General features: G+C 49.3%; 1 protein-coding gene across 1 annotated transcript in view; it reads left to right on the top strand.

Annotated features, from left to right (window-relative positions):
- PASK (PAS domain containing serine/threonine kinase) overlaps positions 1 to 20719 on the top strand; it is a 34977-nt gene extending 14258 nt beyond the window's left edge. The window contains 9 exon segments of the mRNA XM_008578360.1: positions 2114 to 3356; positions 5136 to 5317; positions 5732 to 5899; positions 11190 to 11315; positions 11430 to 11564; positions 13681 to 13880; positions 17759 to 17892; positions 19595 to 19741; positions 20291 to 20719. Coding sequence (XP_008576582.1) covers positions 2114 to 3356; positions 5136 to 5317; positions 5732 to 5899; positions 11190 to 11315; positions 11430 to 11564; positions 13681 to 13880; positions 17759 to 17892; positions 19595 to 19741; positions 20291 to 20424 — 2469 coding nt within the window. The 3' untranslated portion in view covers positions 20425 to 20719.
- Positions 20720 to 21710: the final 991 nt, after the last annotated feature.

Genomic DNA, 21710 nt, shown 5'->3' with positions numbered 1-21710 from the left:
GATCCCCCATGCAGACCGGTTCCCGCTCACTGGCTGGGCGAGGTGTGGGCGTGACACCGAGGGTTGCGATCCATTGCCAGTCACGAAAAAAGACAAAAAAGGGAAAAAAAAAAAAAAGTTTTTTCCTAAACGTGATGCTAAAACACATTTGATGGTCAAACTGGCCCTGTGCTAAGTGAAGCCATTGATGATTTTCTCCAACCTCTGCAATTCGTGCGCTCATAGGCCTAGCTGCAGAACAGGACAGTGTGTGCTAATGGGGCCATCTCCCCAACCTTCCAGGGTCTCCCTAGCAAGTGACTGCAGGACCTTTCTGCAATCGCAAAACACGTCTGGCCCAAGGGTTTTGGGTGGAAGGGCTGTGGACACACATAGGGAGGAGAGCTGACACTGGGGGCACCGGCAGTGCCTGCTGCTCGGTGTCCCGAGAGGGCGAGTGAAAGCACAGAGCTGCCTGGCCACGGCTCACCCTGACCACAGTGCGAGCTCCCTGGAGCACCACAGCTCAGAGGTCGCCCGGACTCTTTGGCAAGGGGCGTGGTAAGACCCTCCCAGTGGGAGTTCCCCTCCTGCTCATCCTCTGGCCCTGTAGGAGGAGGCGCGGTCCCCTGAGACTGCATGGGTGGGTGGATGGATAGAGACAGAGCTGGAGAGAGGTGGGACAGGTAGAGGTGGACACTTCTTGCCTGGCCTCTGCAGACCCTCGCCCGCCTCTCAGTTCCTGGGAAAGCTGCTTTCCTCAGTGCTCTGCTCACAGTCCCTTCCTCTGTGGAGCCCGACCATGTGTTGGGTCCTTCCTCTTCTGTCCTTTATGAACCTCTGGCGTACATTTACTAGGTTGCTGGTACTGCTTTGTTTGTGCATCTGTCCCCTCAGCAAGACTGGATCCTGGGCTGATGGGGGCAGGTGTTCAGTACAGTTTGTCATGTGGATGCCATGGTGGCTGGGCTGGTTGGAGGGGAGTCTTGACCTAGGTCCCCCAGCCCTGTGGGTCATCTGATCTGGGTTGTGGTAGCAACCCCCTCACACGTTGCTGCGTGCCAGTGCACTTGTGGGTATTCTGTCCCAGCTCTTAAGATCAGGTTCACCCATCACCCCACGTGGCCTGGCTCTTGCCAACCTCCTTGTTCCCCTCCTGTGTGTCATCTGCACTGTCCTCTCTGAGGACTGCTTCCTCAGGTGGCTGTGAAATCAGATGGTATTCATAGCCAATCACAGTTTACTGTTGTAGAGTTTACAAAACACTCTTGAGTCCTTTTCTCCTTTCCTCCCACACCTCCTCAAGGCAGCTGATGGGAACTTTCCCCTCTTGGGCAGGACTGAGTCTGAGTTGCATGCTGGTGGGGGTGGGGGGTGAGCCTGGGGTCGCTAGGGGTCCTCTGCGACATGAAATGAGAAGCTGACTGAAGCATCGAGTGTGTGTTCCTGTGCTTTAGTACTGGGCTTTCAGTAGCATCTCTGCTAAATATGGGTTTATCTGGAGATGATTTGAGAGTAGGTGCTTTATTTTTCAACTTGGTTACAAAATATAGTGTTTCTTTTCTGTCATAAATTTTTGGTGTTAAATGCTTTGTATTTTAATGGAGAGTTAATGTGATCTCTCCATTTGACTCCTCTGTGGTCCCTAAGTGACTGTGTCATCTATATTATTACCCCCAGGGTGGACAACATCCCAGGACGAGGCCCACCAGCCCATGGTGAGCAGTCATTACTCAAGAACCAGCAAAAAATCCCAAAAGGAGGTCCACCAGTCTACAGTGAGCAGTCATTGCCTGAGGACCAGCAAAACATCCCAGAAGGAGGCCCACCAGCCCATAACATCCCAGGACGAGGCCCACCAGCCCATGGTGAGCAGTCATTACTCAAGAACCAGCAAAACATCCCAAAAGGAGGTCCACCAGTCTACAGTGAGCAGTCATTGCCTGAGGACCAGCAAAACATCCCAGAAGGAGGCCCACCAGCCCATGGTGAGCGGTCATTGCTCAAAGACCAGCAAAACATACCAGAAGGAAGCCCACTAGCCCACAGTGAGCAGTCATTGCTCAAAGACGAGCAAAACATCCCAGAAGGAAGCCCACCAGCCCATGGTGAGCGGTCATTGCTCAAGGAGCAGCAAAACATCCCAGAAGGAGGCCCACCAGCCCACGGTGAGCGGTCATTGCCTGACAACCAGCAAACTACTGCTTTGGAGAAAGAGGAACCTACAGCCACAGGGAGGCCCACACAGGATCTTTTGAGAGAAAGCAGGTTTGAACCAGGGGATACAGAACCATCTGCTTCATGGGAAGACTCTGAAGCTCCAGTCCCAACTGAGGACAGGAGCAGTTGTGTTCAAATGTGTGGCCTGTATCAGGAAGCAAAGCTGGAACTGATGGGTTTCAGTGGTCCCAGCAAGTCAAACCCTTGGGCTGATGCCACCATGGCTGAGCCCCATGCTGTGGGCCAGCCGGCAGGGGAGGCATTCCCGATGCACTGCTTGTGCGGTGAGAGTGAGTGGGCTCCGCAGCAGCAAAGCCAGCATTTGGCCCCCAGCCCCTCTGGGATGGCGTGTGTTTCATTTGGGATGCCTACTCTGGACGAGCCATGGCCAGGAGTGAAAAATGACCGAGAAGAGCTACAGACTTGCTTAATTAAAGAGCAGCTGTCCAAGTCGAGCTTTGCAGGAGCTATGGGCATCTCCTGCCTCGAGCTCGTCCCAGCAGAGCATCCCCCCTTCACTGCCCCTGTGTCATTTTGTGATCTGGGAGGCAGAGACCTGCACAGTGGCCGCTTGGGCAGCTCCTCAGCCTGCTACGCCTTGGCCACGGACCTCCCTGGAGCCCTGGAAGCTATGGAGGCCCAGGAGGCTGACCTGAATTCATTTTCCTGGAACCTCAAGGAACTCTTCTTCAGCCACCAGACAGACCGAACTTCATCCAATTGTTCCTGTGCTACATCTGAACTCATAGGGACACCCTCTCCTTCGGCAGAGGACTTAGATTTAGATGGGAGTGGTCTCCATGGGCAGAGATCAGATATTTGGGGTGACAGAGAGCTTTTACTACTGACTGGCACTGATTCTAATATTGGCAAAGGCCAGCGGTTCTGGGAGAGCTCCCTGGGCCGTGATGGAAAACAGCCATCTGAGGTTTCCTTGGTGTCCTCTGAACACTGTGAAGTGAGGGACAGAGAAAGCCCAGGCCGTGTCCCTGCCATGGATGCCAGCCCAAAGGATGCGCCCTTATCAGCAGAGGAGCCGAGGCTGAGCATGCAGGTCACCTCCACACCCGTGATGCCCGGGGCTGCCGGCCTGAGTCGGGAGCTGCAGGAGGGCACCTACTCTGGGAGCTGCTACCACCGAGATGGCCTGCAGCTGAGTAAGTACAGGGGGTGGGGGGTGGGGGTGGGGGTGAAGGCCTAGGGGCTCGCCTGTCTTGGGGTCTGATGGGGTTTCACGCTTGAATAGTTTCGGCAGAAATGATATGTTCAGGGATAATGTACAAGGGTACTTCAAAAATTTGTGTAAAAATAGACTAAAACAATAATAATGAATTTTTCCATGGACTCTGAAGACTTGTCATGTTATCATTTACTCTTGAAAACTGGGATTACAAATGTGTGTATCTGGGGAGGGTGGAGCCCGTGGTGTGTGTCACCCAAGGTCCCAGCTGCCTTGGTGGCCATGTGCCAGTGTGCCTTCCTCAGGGAGCTGTTCCTTGCAGCAGTGGGGAGATTCCACTGGTATCAGAAGGGTGGCAGGGCGTGATGTTGGAGTCTGTCCCTTCAGCTCCCACTCACTGAGAGGCTGAGGGTGGCGTGAGCATGGCAAGGTGTTTGCCTGTTCTTCTTCACGTGCTTTTGGGGTTTGGGCTGCTCTGGCCTCTGTGGAAATCCCCCCTTCTGTGAGGGGCATTATCACAGACCCCTTCACTTGCCCCTTTGATGTCGATTCTGTTTGTTTTACTTTTTATTTTCCTACTTCCTTTATAGGTCCATCCCAGGAAAGCACATCTGGCCTGAGCTGTCCTGAAGGTCTCCCGTAAGTGTACAAGAAAAAAATGCTCCTATAAGTCAGTAAGATCCAGGGTTTATTTGTGATTGCAGGAAACACTGACAGATAACACCCCAATTGCACCTTGAATCAAAGACATAAAATGTAAAAGGTACCAATATAACCCCCCCCCAAAAAAAAAAGATAACCACATTTGTTCTGGGGTAAACCTAGGAGGCTATGTAAAATGCATATACATGTGTATAAAGACACAGGTGCTTTGTATGTTCATAGGTGTATGTATTAGTCCGTTTTGTGTTGCTATAACGGAAATACCTGAGACGGGGTAATTTATAAAGAAAAGAGGTTTATTTGGCTTACGATTCTGGGACAGCTGCATCTGGCATGGGCCTCAGGCTGCTTCTACTCATGGTGGAAAGTGGCAGGGAGCCAGCGGGTACAAGCAGATCACATGGTGAGAGGAAGCAAGGGAGTGAGAGAAGGTGCCAGGGTCTTTTTAAGCAACAAGCTCTTGTGGGAACTAATAGAGTGGTCTTTTAAACAACCAGCTCTCGCAGGAACTAATAGAGCGAGAACTCACTCACTACCCCTCCACCCCCAGGGAGAGCATTAATCCATTCATGAGGGATCCCCCCCCACGACTCAATCAGTTTCCAGCACTGCCACATTCGGGATCAAATTTCCACATGAGTTTTGGTGGGGACAACACATCCAAACTCCATCAGTGTGTATGTAGTTTAAGTTGAATATGCCTGTGCATAACTATAGCACGTATAGGTGTGTCTGGTTTAAACTGAACCATTCACATTCCTGTCACCTGAAGGCAGAGGACCCACTTTGTGCAGGGGTGCGTAGAGAGCGGGTTTTCTGGGCTTTTCTGATGTGGAGGTGGTCTGCAGGTCTCTCCTGAGTGCTTCCTTTGGCCCAGCTGCCCTGCGCAGGGGAAGGTGTCACTGTCATTGTTGCTGCAATGGTGCTTTCCCTGCAGCCCTGACAGCCTTTCTCCCCCTTTCTGAAGCTTAGGTGCCTGCCCTCTGGCTGGGCTGCTCTGTACTGTCCTGATGCTGTTCTAGGAAGTGGGCTTTTGATCACGAAGCTAATGCACGTACCCGTCAGTGGAGGGCTGTGTGTTCTCCCTCTTCAGGTATCCAGTTTGAAGTGAAGCGGGTGGAGCTCCAGGGTCCTGCAACCCTGTTCTGCTGCTGGCTGGTGAAAGACCTCCTCCACAGCCACCAGGACTCAGCCACCAGGACCCGCCTGCTCCTCGCCAGCCTGCCCAGCTCCACGCACTCCATGTCTGAGTGGCCCGGATCCAGTCTGGGGGAGGTTGGTGTCTGCAGTCAGCTCATGCCTTGCATTCACCGTTTACTGTGTGGCGAATCTTCCAATTTGCAGTTTTCTCTTTCTTTTTCCTCTGGGGTGGGTATAGGACCTATTTGTGGCTTTTTAAGCATAAGTCCACATGCAGGACTTAAAATCTGTGTATGACCCATGTGTACAGTGAGGTTTTAAAATATGTGCCTGTTTGGATTATGTGCCAAGACTGCTTGGAGTGCCCCATGGAGAGAGGTTCTCAGGCTGGGTCCCCATGGGCACGGGAGGGGTGGGACGTGGCAGCAAGGGGCTCACTGCTGCTGCCCCTAGTGTGGCGGCAGACGGTGGGCAGAGCCCATGCACCCGGCTGCCTCCTGTCCTTGGTGTAGTCACTGTGATCCCTAAGACCTTCCTTTGCATTCGCAGATGCTCAGAGCCAAACCCTGGTTTGAGGAGCCCCCCAAGGCTACAGAGCTGGAGGGGGCGGCGGCCTGTGAGGGCGAGTACTCCCACAAGTACAGCACCCTGAGCCCGATTGGCAGCGGGGCCTTTGGCTTTGTGTGGACTGCAGTGGATAAAGAAAAACACAAGGAGGTGCTGTGGCTCGTGGAGGGAAGGTGGGCTGGACACTACCACACAGGGTCCTGACTTTTGGTCACCTTTTCTCCAAATCTGGGATTTTTAGTGGGATAGGAGGAGATCTACGTACAGCACCGAGAAGGTGGTGGGGCATGTGGATGGTTTCTGAGTACACATCGACACCCGGGGGTGCACGCATCAACACCCGGGGGAGCACAGTCCTGCTGAGCTTCAGATTCAGACCTCACCCTGGCCAGCCTTGGGGGTTTGATTGCCACTCACTTGCTGAGACCCACATCTGGGTCTCCCATCCTCTCCTCAGTGAGCGTGGGGCTGGTACCACTCTCGGCTGACATCTCACAGGCACTGCACACTGACACTTAAAACCAAACTTAGGACTTCCTCCACTCAACGGGGGGAAAAAAGTCCCCACCAAACAAACGAAGAAGCAAGCTGACCAACAAACGTTTTTGGTGGTCTTCCTGGGTCCCCAGAGTGGTCTCTCTGTCTGTGGCTCCCAGCTGGTCCTCCACAGTTGTTAGGGCGATTGTCACATGATCCTCTTCCAAACAGGCTCTAGAACTTTCTGTCCCTCCCAAGTCCTGCTGGTATTTGCAGGTGCTTTGGCAGTTAAAGAAAATACTTTGTATAATTTCAGTTCCTTTAAATTTGTTTGTTAGTGTTCTAGTCTTTGTGAATGTCCCATGCATCTTGAAAGAAAAGTGTACTCTGATATTGTTAGGTGGAGTGTTCTAGAAATGTTAAATAGGTCCATTTGGCTTACAGTATTATCAGATCTTCTATATCCTTTCTGCTTTTTGCATATTAGTTATATCAGTCTATGAGACAGTAGTTTTGAAGTCTCCAGCTATACTTGCGGATTTGCTTATTTCCATTTTTATTCCTGCAGATTTTATTTCATGTATTTTGAAGCTCTGTTGTTACAGGAATACCCACTGGCATCATTATATCTTTCTGATGAAATAGCTCCTTTGTTATGTGACCTTTCTCTTTATGCCTACTGATATTCCTTGTTCTGAGTCCACTTTGTCTGATAATAGTATAGCTCCTCAAATTTTCATTTGATTTGTGTTCACATAGTGATCTTTTCTCATTCATTTACTTTTAGTCTATTTGTGTCTTTATATTTGAAGTGGGTTCTCATAGGCAGCATATACTTGGTTCTTGCTTTTTTATCCAGTCTGAAAGTCACTACCTTTATTTTATTATTATTATTTTTTTTGGCGGCTAGCCTGTGTGAGGATCTGAACCCACAACCTTGGTGTTATAAGGCTGCATTCTAACCAACTAGCTAATGAAAGTCTCTGTCTTTAATTGGGGTGTTTAGACCATTGATGTTTAGTGAAATTATTGATGTGCTTGGATTTAAATCTACCATTTTGCTAGATGCTTTTTGTTTTTTTGGTCCTTTGTTCCATTTTCCCCTATTTTTCCTCCCTTCTTTTTATTGAGTATATTTTATTATGCCATTATTTGGTGTTTGTTTGTTTTTTTATATGTTTTATCTCTTTGTAATTTTTTAACAGCTTTACCGTGATGTAATTCACATACTATGTTATTCACCCATTTAGAGTGAACAGCTCAGCGGACTTTAGTATATTCACAGAGTTGTGCAACCATCACCAGTAACTAAGAACATTTCATGACCTCAGAAAGACACTTCATACTCGTTAGCAGTTAGTCTCCAGACCCTCCATACCCCAGTTCCTCTTTCCCAGCCCCTGGCAACCACTGATCTACTTTCTGTCTCTATAGGTGGGCCTATTCTGGACACTTCGTATAAATGGAATCATGCAATATGTGTTCTTTTGTGACTGGAGTATTTAATCTAACATAGTGTTTTCAAGTTTCATCCATATTGTAGCATGTAACAGTATTTCATTCCTTTTTATGACCCAATAATATTCCATTGTATGGATACATACCGTACTTTGTTTATCTGTTCATCAGTTGATGGACATTTGAGTTGTTTCCATTTTCTGGCCACTGTGAATAATGCTGCTGTGAACCATCGTACACAAGTGTCTGTGTGGACATGTTTTTAGTTCTATTGGGTGTATACCTGGGAATGCACTTCCTGGATCACATGGTAGCTCTACGTTTAACGTTTTGAGGAACTGCCAGTTTTCCAAATGGGCCACACTGCTGTGCATTCCCATGGCAGTGCACAGGGCTCCTGGGTCTGCACATCCTCGTCAGCACTTGTTCCTGTCTGTCTTTTTGTTTCTAGCCATCCTGTGGGTGCGAGGTGGCATCTCATTGTGGTTATGACTCCCATCTCCCTGATGACTAATGATGTTGAGCATCTTTTCACGTGCTTGTTGGCCATCTGTGTATCCTTACTGGAGAAATGTCTATTCAGATCCTTTGCACCTTTTTTAATTAGGTTATTTGTCTTTTCATTATTGAATTATAAGAGTTCTGTATTCTAGATACAAGTCCTTGATCATGTATGTGATTTGCAAATATTTTCTCCCAGTCTGTGGGCTGTCTTTTCACTTGTTTGATGATATCATTTGAAGCACAAACATTTTAAATTCGATGAAGTCCAGTTTATTTATTTTTTCATTTGTCACTTGTGCTTTAGTGTCATATGTAAAAAAGCCCTTCCTAGCTGAAGGTCATAAAGATTTACTCCTGTGTTTTCTAAGAATTTTATGGTTTTAGCTTTTACATTTAAGTTTTCGATCTATGTGGAGGTTAATTTTTGCGTATCATGTTAGCTGAGGGTCCAACTTCACTCTTTTCCATGTGGGTATCTAGATGTCCCAGCATTATTTGTTGAAAAGACTGTTCTTTCCCCAATGAGTGGTTTCTGGCACACTTGTCAAAAATTGATTGATCATAGACATGTGGGTTTATTTCTAGACTCTCACTTCTATTCCGTCGACCTAAATGCCTGTCCTTAAGCCAGCCCTACACTGTCCTGATCACTGCAGCTTTGTAGTAAGTTGTGACACCGGAACGTGTGAGTCCTCAACTTTGTTCTTCATTTTCAAGATTGTTTTGGCTGGTTTTTGCATTTCCATAGCAATTTTAGGATCAGCTTGTCAATTTAGCAAAAAAAGCCAGCAGGGATTCTCAAAGGAATCATGTTGAATCCGTAGCTCAATTTGGGGAATATTGTCATCCTAACAGCATCAGTTCTTCTATCTATGAACATGGGATGTCTTTCCATTTATTTAGATCTTTAATTTCTTTCAACAATATTTTGTAGTTTCAGTGTACAAGTCTTATTCTTCTTTTGTTAAATCTCCATTATTTTCATATCTAGTTTCTTTTCTTTCCTATGTTTATTTTTCATTTGCTGGAATATATTTGTTACTAATTTTTACGAGAAGCGTGTTTGGGTGTTATACTTTTAGACCTCCAATGTATTAAAGTGTGTTTTTCCCTTATATTTTAGGGGCGATATGCTTTTTCCTCTCAACTTTTTGGACGTGTCTGTTGTCATCTAGCATTATGCTGAAGTGGATTTTGCTGCCAGCAACCTGATTTTTTTTTCTTTCTGGATTTTTAAAATCTTTGTACTTCAAAAACTTTACCAGGATTTAGTTAGGGGTGTGTGTGTGTGCGTGTGTGTGTGTGTGTGCGTGTGTGCGTGTGTTTTCTTTATTCTTGCTCAATACTTGGTAAACTTTGATCAGAATGTTTAAAGTTTTCTTTGCTTTAAGAAAATTCTATTCTTTTGTTCTGTTAATTCTTCCCTTCTTTCTCTCCTCCTGAAACTCATTCTATGTGTGGGTTGGAGCTCCTGGAGGCAGCCTGCCTTCTTGTCTACTTGACCACTGCTGTTGGATGGGCAGGGGACATCTCCAAGTGGAATGTCTGAAGCTGAGCTCCTACCACTGCACGCGGCCCTCCTGGCCGGCTCCTCTGCACTCTGCCCCATCGCGGTGGATCCTTCCTAGTCAGTGGCAGCCTCCTCTGGTTCCCCAGGACCACGACCTTGCTTCTACACTCATCTTCTTGTGTCCCTGCTCATTTCTCATCTGGCCTGTCCAATTTCGGTGACCCTCCTTTCAAAAGGCCTTCAGATTTTGTCCACCCTCCCTGCTTACATGCTGGCACCCAAGCCAGCACCTTTCTCTCCTGATTATGTGACAGATGACTGGATGCCACAGAAGCTCCTGACTATTCTTTCTGCTTCTGCTGTGGCCGCTCTGTCCTGTCACTACCCCCTGCTGCTGCCCCACCCCAGCCCCCCTGCCTCCTTGCTGTGCCTCCCAGGTCGGGCGTACTCCTGCCTCAGGACCTTTGCTCTGTCTTCCCTCTGCCAAGGATGTTCTTCCCCATGGGCTCCTCTCAGAAGTCACCTTCCCAGGAAACTCTCCCTGACCCACCTGCCTAACATGTCCCCACCACTCAGCTCTTCCCTGGTTCATCTTTTCCTTCTTGGCACTCCTCGTGGCCTGGTGCACGATGCATTTTATTTACTGTCCATCTCCCCAGTGGAGAATAAGCCCTGTGGGGGCAGGACTTTCAGGTTTCTCTTGCTGCATAGAACAGGCCAGGCCCACAGTTGTCACCCGCCCTGTCGCTCCTTCAACCACATGTCTGGCAGTCACTTAACAGCAATTATTTTGTTGAGTGACAAGCTTATCTGTTAGTGACTTGTGTTTCTTTCTTTTATGAATGGTATCGTTTTCCTATCATACTTTGTAATTGACTCTCATTTCTTGTAACACTGTTTTTCGTATGTTTATGTCATGTCCATCAATTCTGCTGAACCCTCTGATTGATCTCAGAGTAAATGTTGAAAACATGTCTAAGAAAGATGGTCTTTCTTTATTTTTTCTAGTTCTTAGGCTTCTTATTTCATTTTCTCGCTGAACCCTCTGATTGATCTCAGAGTAAATGTTGAAAACATGTCTAAGAAAGATGGTCTTTATTTTTTCTAGTTCTTAGGCTTCTTATTTCATTTTCTCGGTCTTATTTGCTTGGTTGAGAAATCAGGGTAATAAGGGGTGCTCCTGGGAACGCCTGCTCTGAGGTCTCTGGGCCCTCTCTCTCTGTGGCGTGCCCCACCTGCTCCTTTGTCATTCCAGTCTGTCCACTTTATAGAATGGGAACAATTACTCAGCATTTCTGATCAGCTGCTGATATACTATTGTTTCTTCCTGCTGAGAGGTTTGTTATTATGTTTCTTCTTTTGTGTCCCTTGGGATTTGGGGCAGGTAAATATAGAGGCTCCGTCTGCCACATGAACCAGTGATGGGCACCAGGTGTAATGGGACGCTAGAGGACGAGTTCCAGTCATTTCTACCTTCTGTTTTCCCTGTAGGTGGTGGTGAAGTTTATTAAGAAGGAGAAGGTTTTGGAGGATTGTTGGATTGAGGATCCCAAGCTTGGAAAAGTCACATTAGAGATTGCAATTCTGTCCAGGGTGAAGCATGCCAATATCATCAGGGTAGGCGATGATTTCTTGTTTAATGACACCCTGACACTGCTTGTGTAAAATTTCTTAAATTTGTTGGCTTGAAGGTGTTTCAGCCGAGCTGGACTTGGCTGTGTCTCTTTCCAGGTAGTGGATGTATTTGAAAACCAAGGGTTCTTCCAGCTGGTGATGGAGAAGCACGGCTCTGGCCTGGACCTCTTCACTTTCATTGACCGCCACCCCTGCCTGGATGAGCCCCTGGCGAGCTACATCTTCCGACAAGTGAGAGCGGGCCAGAGCATGCTGGAGTGGATGTGGCCTCGGGTGTGTGGGCCCAGGGCTGTGAAGATCAGGGATACACACTTGGTTCTCTCTGTGAGCTGGATCTAACCTTCAATTTTGGGATTTTTAGAGTAAGATATATATACTTTGAGTGGAGAATTGTATGGTCGAAGTTGAGAAAATGAGGCTGGGAAGGAAGAATGAGGCCAGATACCATCCTGGGGTGAGTGGGAAGTATGTTTAATGATTAAGGTTCACTTATGTCCATATGTATTCACACCAATCACAAAATTAACCAGCGAAGTGACCGGACAGGTCCTTGAGCCCTGTGTGTTTTATCTGAATCCTTGTCCATCTCCAGCTGTGGGACCTCAGGGAAGTCATTGCTGTCCCTAAGCCTCAATCTTCTAACCTGTGCAGTGGGAATCATTATAGCACCACATGCTAAGGCTGTCAGGATGGGATCAGAGGGTGCCCCTAAGGCACGCCTGCTGTGCAAGGGTCTGCTCATTATAAGTACTTGGTAAACAGCAGCTATTCAGTTCATTAATCAGCAAAGCCTGAGATTCTGGCAACTTCACTTCGTACTAAGTATTTGTCTTGATCTATTTTGTATCTACCTATGTATTGATCTTTGTCTATTTGTTATTTTATTGGAATAGCAGAGTGATCAGCAAAATAGGAAGGCATCCCAGGAGAGGGAGGGAGGCAGTTACCAGGGTATACCCAAATCCATCAGGGCCTGCTTGTTGCTGGGGGAGCTTTAGCCTGTGAACAGCTCTGCTGTTCAGGGAGCACCAGGGGCAGCTCTATTGGGAGGGACCTGTGGGAAGAATGGCTTCTCTTCCTTATTCAGGTTCTCTTTACCCCTTCGTAGTTAATTCCTAGGTACTAGTTAATAAATCTCAATGAAACTTTCCATGTTCAAATTAATGTGTGGTTTCTGTCCCCTGACTAGATTCTGGCTGATCTTTGTATGCCTGATGCACGTATGTGTGTGTTTATATATGTGTGCATGAATGTACAAGTATATGTTGCATGTGTATTATGCACACATGTATATGCAGGTATGCACACATGTACACATGTATGTATATAAATGTATGTGTATATATAAATATGCAGATGTATATGTTTGCATATGTGTGTATATGAATATACACATACTTATTTCTTAAATGTAAGTTAATTAATTGCGCTGAGGTGACCTGCCCTTAAGTTTTGCTTCTGATTCAAAGATATTAACTTGTAAATATAAAATTGCCTCCGAAGATCAAAATGACTGACTATATTGTGAAATCACTGTATTGACTGGTACAATTAGTGTTCATATTATGGTGCAGTCAGACATTGTATGAATCTTGTTTGAGCTTGACTGAAAGGCTAATTTTGTTGACCTCTGTCACTGGAGCTTCAGAGTCGGCAGACGGTGGTGCGTTGTAGTAATGCAACCCTCTGAGTGGAGACACATGCACTCAGCTTGTTGAAATGAAGCCCATTTCCAGTGGGACTGCTTTAAGTCCACGTTTTGAGAATCTGCACATGCTGGCAAAGGATGACCGGTGCACATCACTGCCCTTTGAGAAGCTGCTTGAGCACTGAAGTAGGAGTTTCTGCTCCCAGCTTTGCCCCCAAATTGCTGCCTGAACTGTGGGCAAGTTGCTTCCCCTCCTGTGGGCTTAGAGTGTTGACTCAGTGCTTTCTCCGGGGCCCTTTCTACTTAACACCAAACCCACACTCATTCACTTGCCCATCGCATGTCTCTTTTAGTTTCTCCTTTGTGCCTGTCTGTCTGTCCATCCCCGGAGATGGCCATGGTGTGTGTGTCTGCTGCGAAGGTTTCATCAGCAGCAAACAAAGAGAACTTATGAACCATGCATTTATGTTTCTGCCTTATTGGCTAATGTGTGCTGGCTACAGTGAGTTCAGTGCCTGGAACTGCATGGCCTCCCTTTCACTTCAAGTCCTCTCTTTGGCATCTAGTGTTCTTTCTTGTCAGCATTTTACTATGAGTTAGAGAATGTTTATTTTTTCTTTGTTGTTGTTTTTCTTATTTTTAATACATGTTTTAGTTTAGTTGCTTTTTAAAAAAGTCCCCTCTGGCTCCTGATTCCAGCTGGTGTCAGCAGTGGGATACCTGCACTCAGAGGGCATCATCCATCGGGACATTAAGGATGAGAACATTGTGATCGCTGAGGACTTCACAATCAAGCTGATAGACTTTGGCTCAGCAGCCTACTTGGAAAGGGGAAAACTATTTTACACTTTTTGTGGAACAATCGAGTACTGTGCACCTGAAGTCCTCATGGGGAATCCGTACGTATGACTCATTACCCTGTGTGCAGCCTGTTCTTGTATTTTCCATCGGGACCCCATGACTGGTTTGATTTTAGGTGGGAAAATGGCTTCAGTTTGTCACTTTGTGACAGGATATTGAGTGATAAAGGATGACGTTTGGAAGATAAGTGGGCAGACATACAGGCGAGGGTCAAAGGAAGTTGGGCAATGGATTCAGGGTTCATTATGTTATGTTCCCAAGTTGTGTTATGTTTGGAGCTTTATATAATAAAAAGTTAAGAAAAAATGTAAACGATATAGATAAAAGAGTCCCAAAAGATGGGACTCTTCAAATAAGTAAATAGGATTCTTCTTTAGTTAGGTTTATTTGGATGACTGGAATAATAATCTATTTCAATAAAATATTGTTAGGCTGGCCATACAAGAAATCAAGCTATAGAAAAAGTATTAGTGCAGAAGATTCATGTTAAAGATGGACCCCTTGGCCAGGGGTGCCATTGCTGACCGGCCAGAGTCCCCATGTTGGCTTCGCTGTGCGCTGAGGCCAGGAGCCTGGCCAAGCCTCTCTGCTTTTGCTGGGGGAGAAGCAGGGTCCTTGGAGGTGTGGGCCAGGTTTGTATCTCTGCAGTCAGAGGAGCCTGTGAGTGGCAGAGGGGTAGCCTGGGCAGGGCCACATGTCAGGGAACTTAAGAGAAGAAAGAAATTGAAAGGAAGATTGTTGCTCAGGTGTTTGTAGAGCTTGAGCAGAAGCTGTCTGCTGACAGTGCTTTCTACTGGGCACTCTGGGCACTCCTGGGTCTGTCTCATCTGCATATAAACCAAGTGTGTCTTTACCTGTACGAAATGGGATTTATCAAGTCAGAAACAGACAGTGGGTATTTTCCTCTACCACCCACACATATTGTAGAGAAGTGGAGTTACACTGTCTCTGTAGGAGAGTTTGTGCTTAGAGTTCGCTGTCACTGTCATAGCGTCATGTGGACCTTCACTGCCATTGCTGCAGTGCTCTCCTGCACCGTCTGCCCGCTCCACACGTTCTTGGGGGAGGGAGGCTGTTACTGCTCTCATAGACAGGTGTGTGGGGTCACTCAGATGGACCTGGTCAGAGCTGGATTTTACCCAGCAGCCGTAGTCCAGAACGTCTGCTCATGGCCAGTGCTGTCTCTGTGCCGCCCCTCAGCACTGGGGAGAGGAGTGACCAGGAGCCTGATCTTAGTGTCTGGTCAGGTCACATTTGGTTTCAGAGCTGGGAAGTGAAGGTTCCAGCTCATGCTGAGTCCTTGAGGCCCAGCGGCCGTTGACCTGCTCTAGCCATTTCCATGTGGGCAGCATTTGTCCTTCCTGGGCCTGGCTGGTCCCTGTGTGCAGAAGGACAGGACTTTTTGCCAACAGCAGAGCGTGGAGAAAACGCAAATAAACCTGCCGCTCTAGAACCTCCATGTGTATTTAGAGCCACCAAACAGTATGAAATACTGAAGGGGAAGATTGTCTAACAAGTGCCTTGGAATTTCTTTTAAGATCTAATTTGATTACCCTGGTACCCAGTGAGTGCCAGTCAGCTGTGCCCTGTCCTGCAGTGGGGTGGTGTTGTCGGTGTTGGAGAGATCTGCATTTCCACTGGCCCATGACACGAGCTGCATGGCCTGTCATGCCACCCTGCACCCAGGCCATGGAGCTTCTAGGGAGAGTGTGGGGCGGGGGCTCTTGTCAGGTGAGCCGCTTGTGCTGTTCAGCGACGTCCTGCCCCCCAGCCTTGCTCCCGCCTTCCCCCAGCAGCCCCTGCCCTGTGCTGTTTCTGCCCTTCAAGTGGCTGTCATGCTCCTGGGCCTACTGCGTGGCAGGCCTTGTTAGGAACTCCTTGTCTGTGCCGCATCCTGCCCCATCTCACTGGGCCAAAGGTTTTCAGCATTTGGATTCCAGATTCCATCCTTAAGAACTCTGCTTCCTTCTTTGTGTTTTCATATCCTTTTACTCCAGGGGTTGGCAACCTGTGGCCCTTGGCTGAATCTGGCCTGCCACTTGCTTTTTTAGATTTGTTATTTTTATATTGTGGTAAATTACACGACATAAAACTTACCATCTTAACCATTTCGAAGTGCACAGCTCAGTGGCGTCAAGTACATTCACAGTGCTGTGCAGCCGTCGCCCCCATCCAGGCACAGAACTCTTTTACTCCCCAACGGAACCTCTGTCCTCACTAAACACTCACTCACTATTTTCTGCTCCCCCAGTCCCTGGCACCCCCGTTCTACTTCCTATCTCTATGAACGTGACTGCTCTCAGGACCTTGCATGAGTGGAGTCACACAGTGTTTGTCTTTCTGTGACGGTCCATTTCGCTCAGCACGATGTCCCCCACATCCGTCCAGGTTGTAGCAGGTGTCCAATCGTCCTTTTGAAGGCTGAGAAGTACCCACTGTGTGTGTGTACTGCGGTGTGTGTCCATTCATCTGCCATGGACACCTGGGTTGCTGCCACCTGTTGGCTGTTTTGCACAATGCTGCCATCAACATGGGTGTGCAAATATCTGCTGCCCTTGTTTTTATAGTCAGGTTTCACTGGAACGCGGCTGTGTTCATTTGTTTACGTGTTGTTTGTGGCTGCTTTTGTGCTGCCATGGCAGAGTTGGGTAGTTGAAACAGACCATGTGGCCCACAAACCTAAAATATTTACTCTTTGGCCCTTAACAGAAAACGTTTGCTGACTCTTCTACTCTATTGAATTTTTGTCTTCACCTTCTAAAATTTTTGAAATCTCTCTACAAAACAAAAACAACACAAAGACAGAACTGTCTGGCCTGACTGTCTTGCTCTAGCTGCACAGCCTCTCGTGCCCTTAATTTCCAAGGTCTGTGCTGTCACCCCCGCTCTGCTCAGCTCCTCTGGCCTGACTCCCCACGCTGCTGCTGTCGGGGCCCTGGGGTCTGCTCGCCCTGAGCCTCCCTTCCTGGCTCTTCTCCATGTCTAGCTCCCCCAACCCCCGTTTTCAGCCCCCTGGATGGCAGGGGCTCTGTCCTGGGCCCTCATCTCATCTCTGAGTGTCTCAGCTCCTGTGTCTAATCATTGCTCTGTTGAGATGCTGCTGCTCCCCAGACCTGTTCTCCGAGCCACAGGCCCCCTGAGCTCCAGACCACAACACCACCCTGGACAGTGCAGGGGCAGTGCCCGCTCGCAGCAACTTCACCAAGCCTTGCTGTCCTTCTATATAAGAAGAAGACAGTGTGTGTCTTGCTAGGTGGTTGTAGGGATTGGGGCTAAACCACGTAGAAAGTCTGGTACAGTGTGGCATCTGCCCAGTGGTAGTTTGGATGAGGATGTTTTCCATGACAAGAAATAACAACAGTGCCCACCCCCTGGGGCATCTTCTCCCCAGGAGCACCCCGTCCCACCACATCCTCCTCGTCCCGTTCTGCTCCGTCCCTACCACTGTTGCTCACTGTATCTGGGAACATTTTTTGCCGGCTCCAGTCTTGAGCGTCCTCCACATCGCTGCCGTGGTGATCTTTCTAAAGGGCATGCCACCCTGTTCTGAAGCTGCCTGTGGCTCTTGTGGCCCTTGGCGAGGCTGAGGGACTCGCGCTTGTCCTCCTTACCTCTGAGGTGAGGTGAGGGCTCTTCCGTCCTCCTCACCTCCTCCAGGAAGCCCTCTGCTCCTATGAGCTGTGCGCAGCATCTCGTCACCGTGGTTGGCGTTGCATCTCCTCATTAGAGTCTGAGCTGCCTGTGGGCCTCCCTGCCCCCAGCATGTGGCTCAGTGGCTGACACTGAGGAGCTGGCCAAGGAGCATATCGAGTCTCCCTGGCCTTGTTGTGGAGGGGCCTAGTGCTCTAGGGGCTGGCTCAGGGAGCTCCGTGCTGAGCTCAGTGGTGCCCTGGAACACTGCCTCCTCCTCTCACAGCTACAGAGGGCCAGAGCTGGAGATGTGGTCTCTGGGAGTCACGCTGTACACGCTGATCTTTGAGGAGAACCCCTTCTGCGAGTTGGAGGAGACCATGGAGGCTGCAATACACCCCCCGTACCCGGTGTCAAAAGGTAAGCCAGTGCAGTGATGCATAGCTCGCTGTCCTCAGAGGCCAGTGGCTCCTTCAGCCTATGTCCTTTCCTTTCGCAGTGTGTCATTGTCCATACCGATACGCTCATTGATCTTTCCCTAATGTTCACCTAATCCTTTGATCTGAACGTAAGAGTAACTTGAATATTACTTTAAAACATCTTGATAATTTAAGTTTTATGAGTATTCCCATTTGGATCTTAGAGGCCGTCTGTGAGGAACAGATGTTAGCAGCCAGTCACTTGGCTGTGGCAGTGGCTGTATGATCATGAGCTTGGTTAGAAGCCCCATTACGGGGGAGGGGGTGGGGGGACTGCCATGCCAGCAGCTCACGTGTAAGCCTGGGGGCTTCAGTCATGCCGCGAACTCCCCATGAGCCATAGCGTGGCAGTGTGAAGATCAGCCCCCTCGGGGGCACAAGTGGTGTTTGTGTCTGGGGTCAGGACCAGTGGCTGGAGGCGGATATGGGTTCTGCGGCCAGAAAGGCTTCTTAAGTCTGGAGTGGGCTGTCTTAGGAGCCCACAACTTGGAGGAGCCCCATGGGGCTGGCAAGGTTTTGGTGGGCAGTCAGGTGTCAGCTGCATAGCAAGACCACAGGGCTCGGTGGTTCCTTCCAATCTGGACATTCTGTTGTTCCATAACCATCATTTATTGTTATAAATTGTAAGGTAACGAGTGTCTTCATGCATGACATCAGTGCCTTGGATTCTTTGCTTAGGTTAGAAGCCTCTGTCTTAGTCAGCTTGGGCTGTCGTGACAAAGTACCACAGTCTGGGTGGCTTAAACAGCAGACATTTATTTCTCACAGTTCTGGAGGCTGGAAGTCCAACCTCAGGGTGCTGGAAGATTCAGTGCTTGGTGAGGGCCCGCTTCCTGGTTCACAGACGGCCACCTTCTCACTGTGTCCTCACGTGGTGGAGAGCAAGTTCTGGTCTCTTCGTCTTCTTACAAGGGCTCTAATCCCATCATGGTGCCCATCCTCATGACCTCACCTAACCCTAACCACCTCCCAAAGACCCCACCTCCTAATATAATCACACTGGGGTCAGGGCTTCAACATATGAACTGTGGGGGACACATTCAGTCCATAGCAGCCTAGAAGAGGATTTTTAGAGCTTTGCTGAAGTTCTGGATTCCTATGATGTGGCTCAAGGCACACTGTTCCACCCACAGAGGCTGTTCAACGTGTTCTCTTGCTAGGCTCACAGGACGGGTCTCCCTGGGTGGGACAGTGAGGCTTGGGGCGGCCTTGGCTGAATTGGTACCACATCGTCAGAGAAAACGGGACCCAGATCTAGACTCCAGTCTGGAGGCTCCAAACCGATGTGGGGACACCCCTGCTGGCCGCCTCCTTCCCCTCACCTGTCACGTCAACTTCTGTTACACACGGCTCCGCACAACCAGAGTCCCTGAGAACAGACCATAGTTAGGAACCTCTGCACCATCTGGGTTTTGGTTCAGTGAGAGGGGATCTCGAGCTCCTTGCTTTCATTTTAGAGGCAACAAACGTCTGCAGCTTTTCTCCAGCACAGCTGGGCCTACGCACTGGAAACCCTGGGGCTCCTGGGCTGCCTCGCGCCCAGTCAGAGGCTCTGCGGGGGCCGGGGGCACACAGGGATCTACAGTTTTGAGATGTGCTCTGCTTGACCCCAACCTGGATGCACTGTTTGTTCATGTCCCTAGAACTCATGAGACTGGTCTCTGGGCTGCTGCAGCCCGCCCCCGAGCAGCGCACCACCTTGGAGAAGCTGGCGACAGATCCATGGGTGACCCAGCCTGTGGACCTTGCTGACTATACCTGGGAGGAGGTGTGCCGGGTAGACAAGCCAGGTGAGAGGCTTCTCAGCATCCCTTCCTCCCTGTGTGGCTGTGCTTGGAATGAGGAGGTCTCCGGGCTGCTTCCTGTGTCAGGAGAAGATGGCTTCCTCCTCCATGCCATCCTGGACACAAATGTCAGGGTCTGCAGCTGCCCTGTCACTTTGTAGATGGGGCTTGCTTCTGTGCCAGAGGCCCCCGGATGCCCCCGGGGTTCAGAATGTGGCTGTGGGTTGTAGAGAGTGGTCAAGTGCCCATGGCAGCCCCTGACAGAGGGGTCAGGGGCCAGTGGCTTGAGGATGCAGCTGGTGATGGTCTGATTGGGCTGAAGCGGGGTAAGTGGGATGCTCTGGGGGTCCCAGCTCTTCAGACAAGGCCCCTGGCCACAGAGCAGGGCAACCAGGCTGGCATGGGTGGCTCTGGGCTTAGAAGCCCCACAGTGCTGCAGCAGGATCTGTACTTCCAGAACATGGCCAGCTGAGTTTCTGAAGGGCCCCTCTGAAGTCTTTTGTTCCTAGGGCTTAGAATTGTTAGCACATGATACGGTATCTTTTTTTCCTTCAGAAAGCGGAGTTCTGTCCACTGCGAGCCTGGAGATGGGGAGCAGGACCCAGAGTGAAGTGGCCTGGGCGCAGGAGCCGTGTGGGGAATCTTGCCTCAGGGGAGGCTCCAAAGGGCCTGTGCTGTTTGCGTCATAGGCCCCTCGCTGCTGCCTGGCTACACACTAGCTTCCACCACACTTCTCCACTTGGGAAAAGCGTAAGGTTTGCAGGCCCCTTCCCTTTGAGGAAAGTAAAGTCTCAAGAATTTGGCCCAATTCACTTTCTAAAAACTCATGCAAGTTTGATAAATGCTAGAGCAAAAGCCAGTGATAATACTATGTTATTTTAAACTTATAAAATAGACTTGGAATTCATTTTTTTCATGATCTTGAAAACATTCTAGTGTTTAGTTGTTTCATACTATTAAAGGGCTTTCCATTGGAAAGGCACAAGCGAATATTCAGCCCTCTCTTCACTTCTGTATGCGTGCCTGTTGTCCCTCTGACTGGTATATGCTCTTCTGAGTGGTAGATGTGTGGGTTGTGTAGAATTGGTTAGCAGATGACCATAAACAAACACTTTCAAAATTAAAGCAACTTTGTTAATAAACAGTTACCCTGACTTGGGCCACAGGGACTGCCCTGAGGGCTGGGTGAGGGTGCTGGTTTCGCTGTTTCTCCATTTGTGTGCCCACTTGCCACTGCCAGAGAGAGGCTGGGCTTGGTAGGTCTGTGGGTCCCTCCCTCCTGGGGCTCTGAGCTTGTTTCATCTGAGAAGACGGGGGAGGGTGTGCTATGTTCAGGCAGTTCGCTTCCCATGCAGTTGGGCAGGGTCTGGGTCACCAACAGTTGGGGCTCTGCAGCAAGACACTGTTGTCAACCCATGGTGCCCTGCCAGCCCGCCCCACCTCTGCGTCTACCTGAGGGGCTCTGAGCCCAAGTCCACCTCCGTGTCTACGTGAGGGTCTCCAGACCCACCTGTGTCTACGTGAGGGGCTCCCAGGCCCACCTCCGTGTCTAAGTGAGGGGTTCCCGGGCCCACCTCCGTGTCTACGTGAGGGGCTCCCGGGCCCACCTCTGTGTCTACGTGAGGGGCTCCTGGGCCCACCTCTGTGTCTAAGTGAGGGGCTCCCGGGCCCACCTCGGTGTCTACGTGAGGGGCTCCCGGGCCCACCTCTGTGTCTACATGAGGGGCTCCTGGGCCCACCTCCGTGTCTATGTGAGGGGCTCCTGGGCCCACCTCTGTGGCTTCTTGATGGGCTCCAGTGTACACCTCTGTGTCTACGTGAGGGGTTCTGGGCCCTTGTCTTTGCGAATTTGAGGGGCTCCAAGCCCAGGCCCCACCTCTCTATGTGAGGGGCTCCAGTCCCTGATTTTATATTCCTCAGTTTTTCTCAGGGCCCCAGTGCATTTCTCACATACTCAGCTGGTTGCTGTTCTCTC

The sequence above is a fragment of the Galeopterus variegatus genome, unplaced genomic scaffold (assembly GCF_000696425.1).
Source record: "Galeopterus variegatus unplaced genomic scaffold, G_variegatus-3.0.2 Scaffold1671, whole genome shotgun sequence".
NCBI classification, from domain to species: domain Eukaryota; kingdom Metazoa; phylum Chordata; class Mammalia; order Dermoptera; family Cynocephalidae; genus Galeopterus; species Galeopterus variegatus.
The sequence above is the reverse complement of the archived record's forward strand: the minus strand, read 5'-3'. Positions and strand labels throughout refer to the sequence as shown.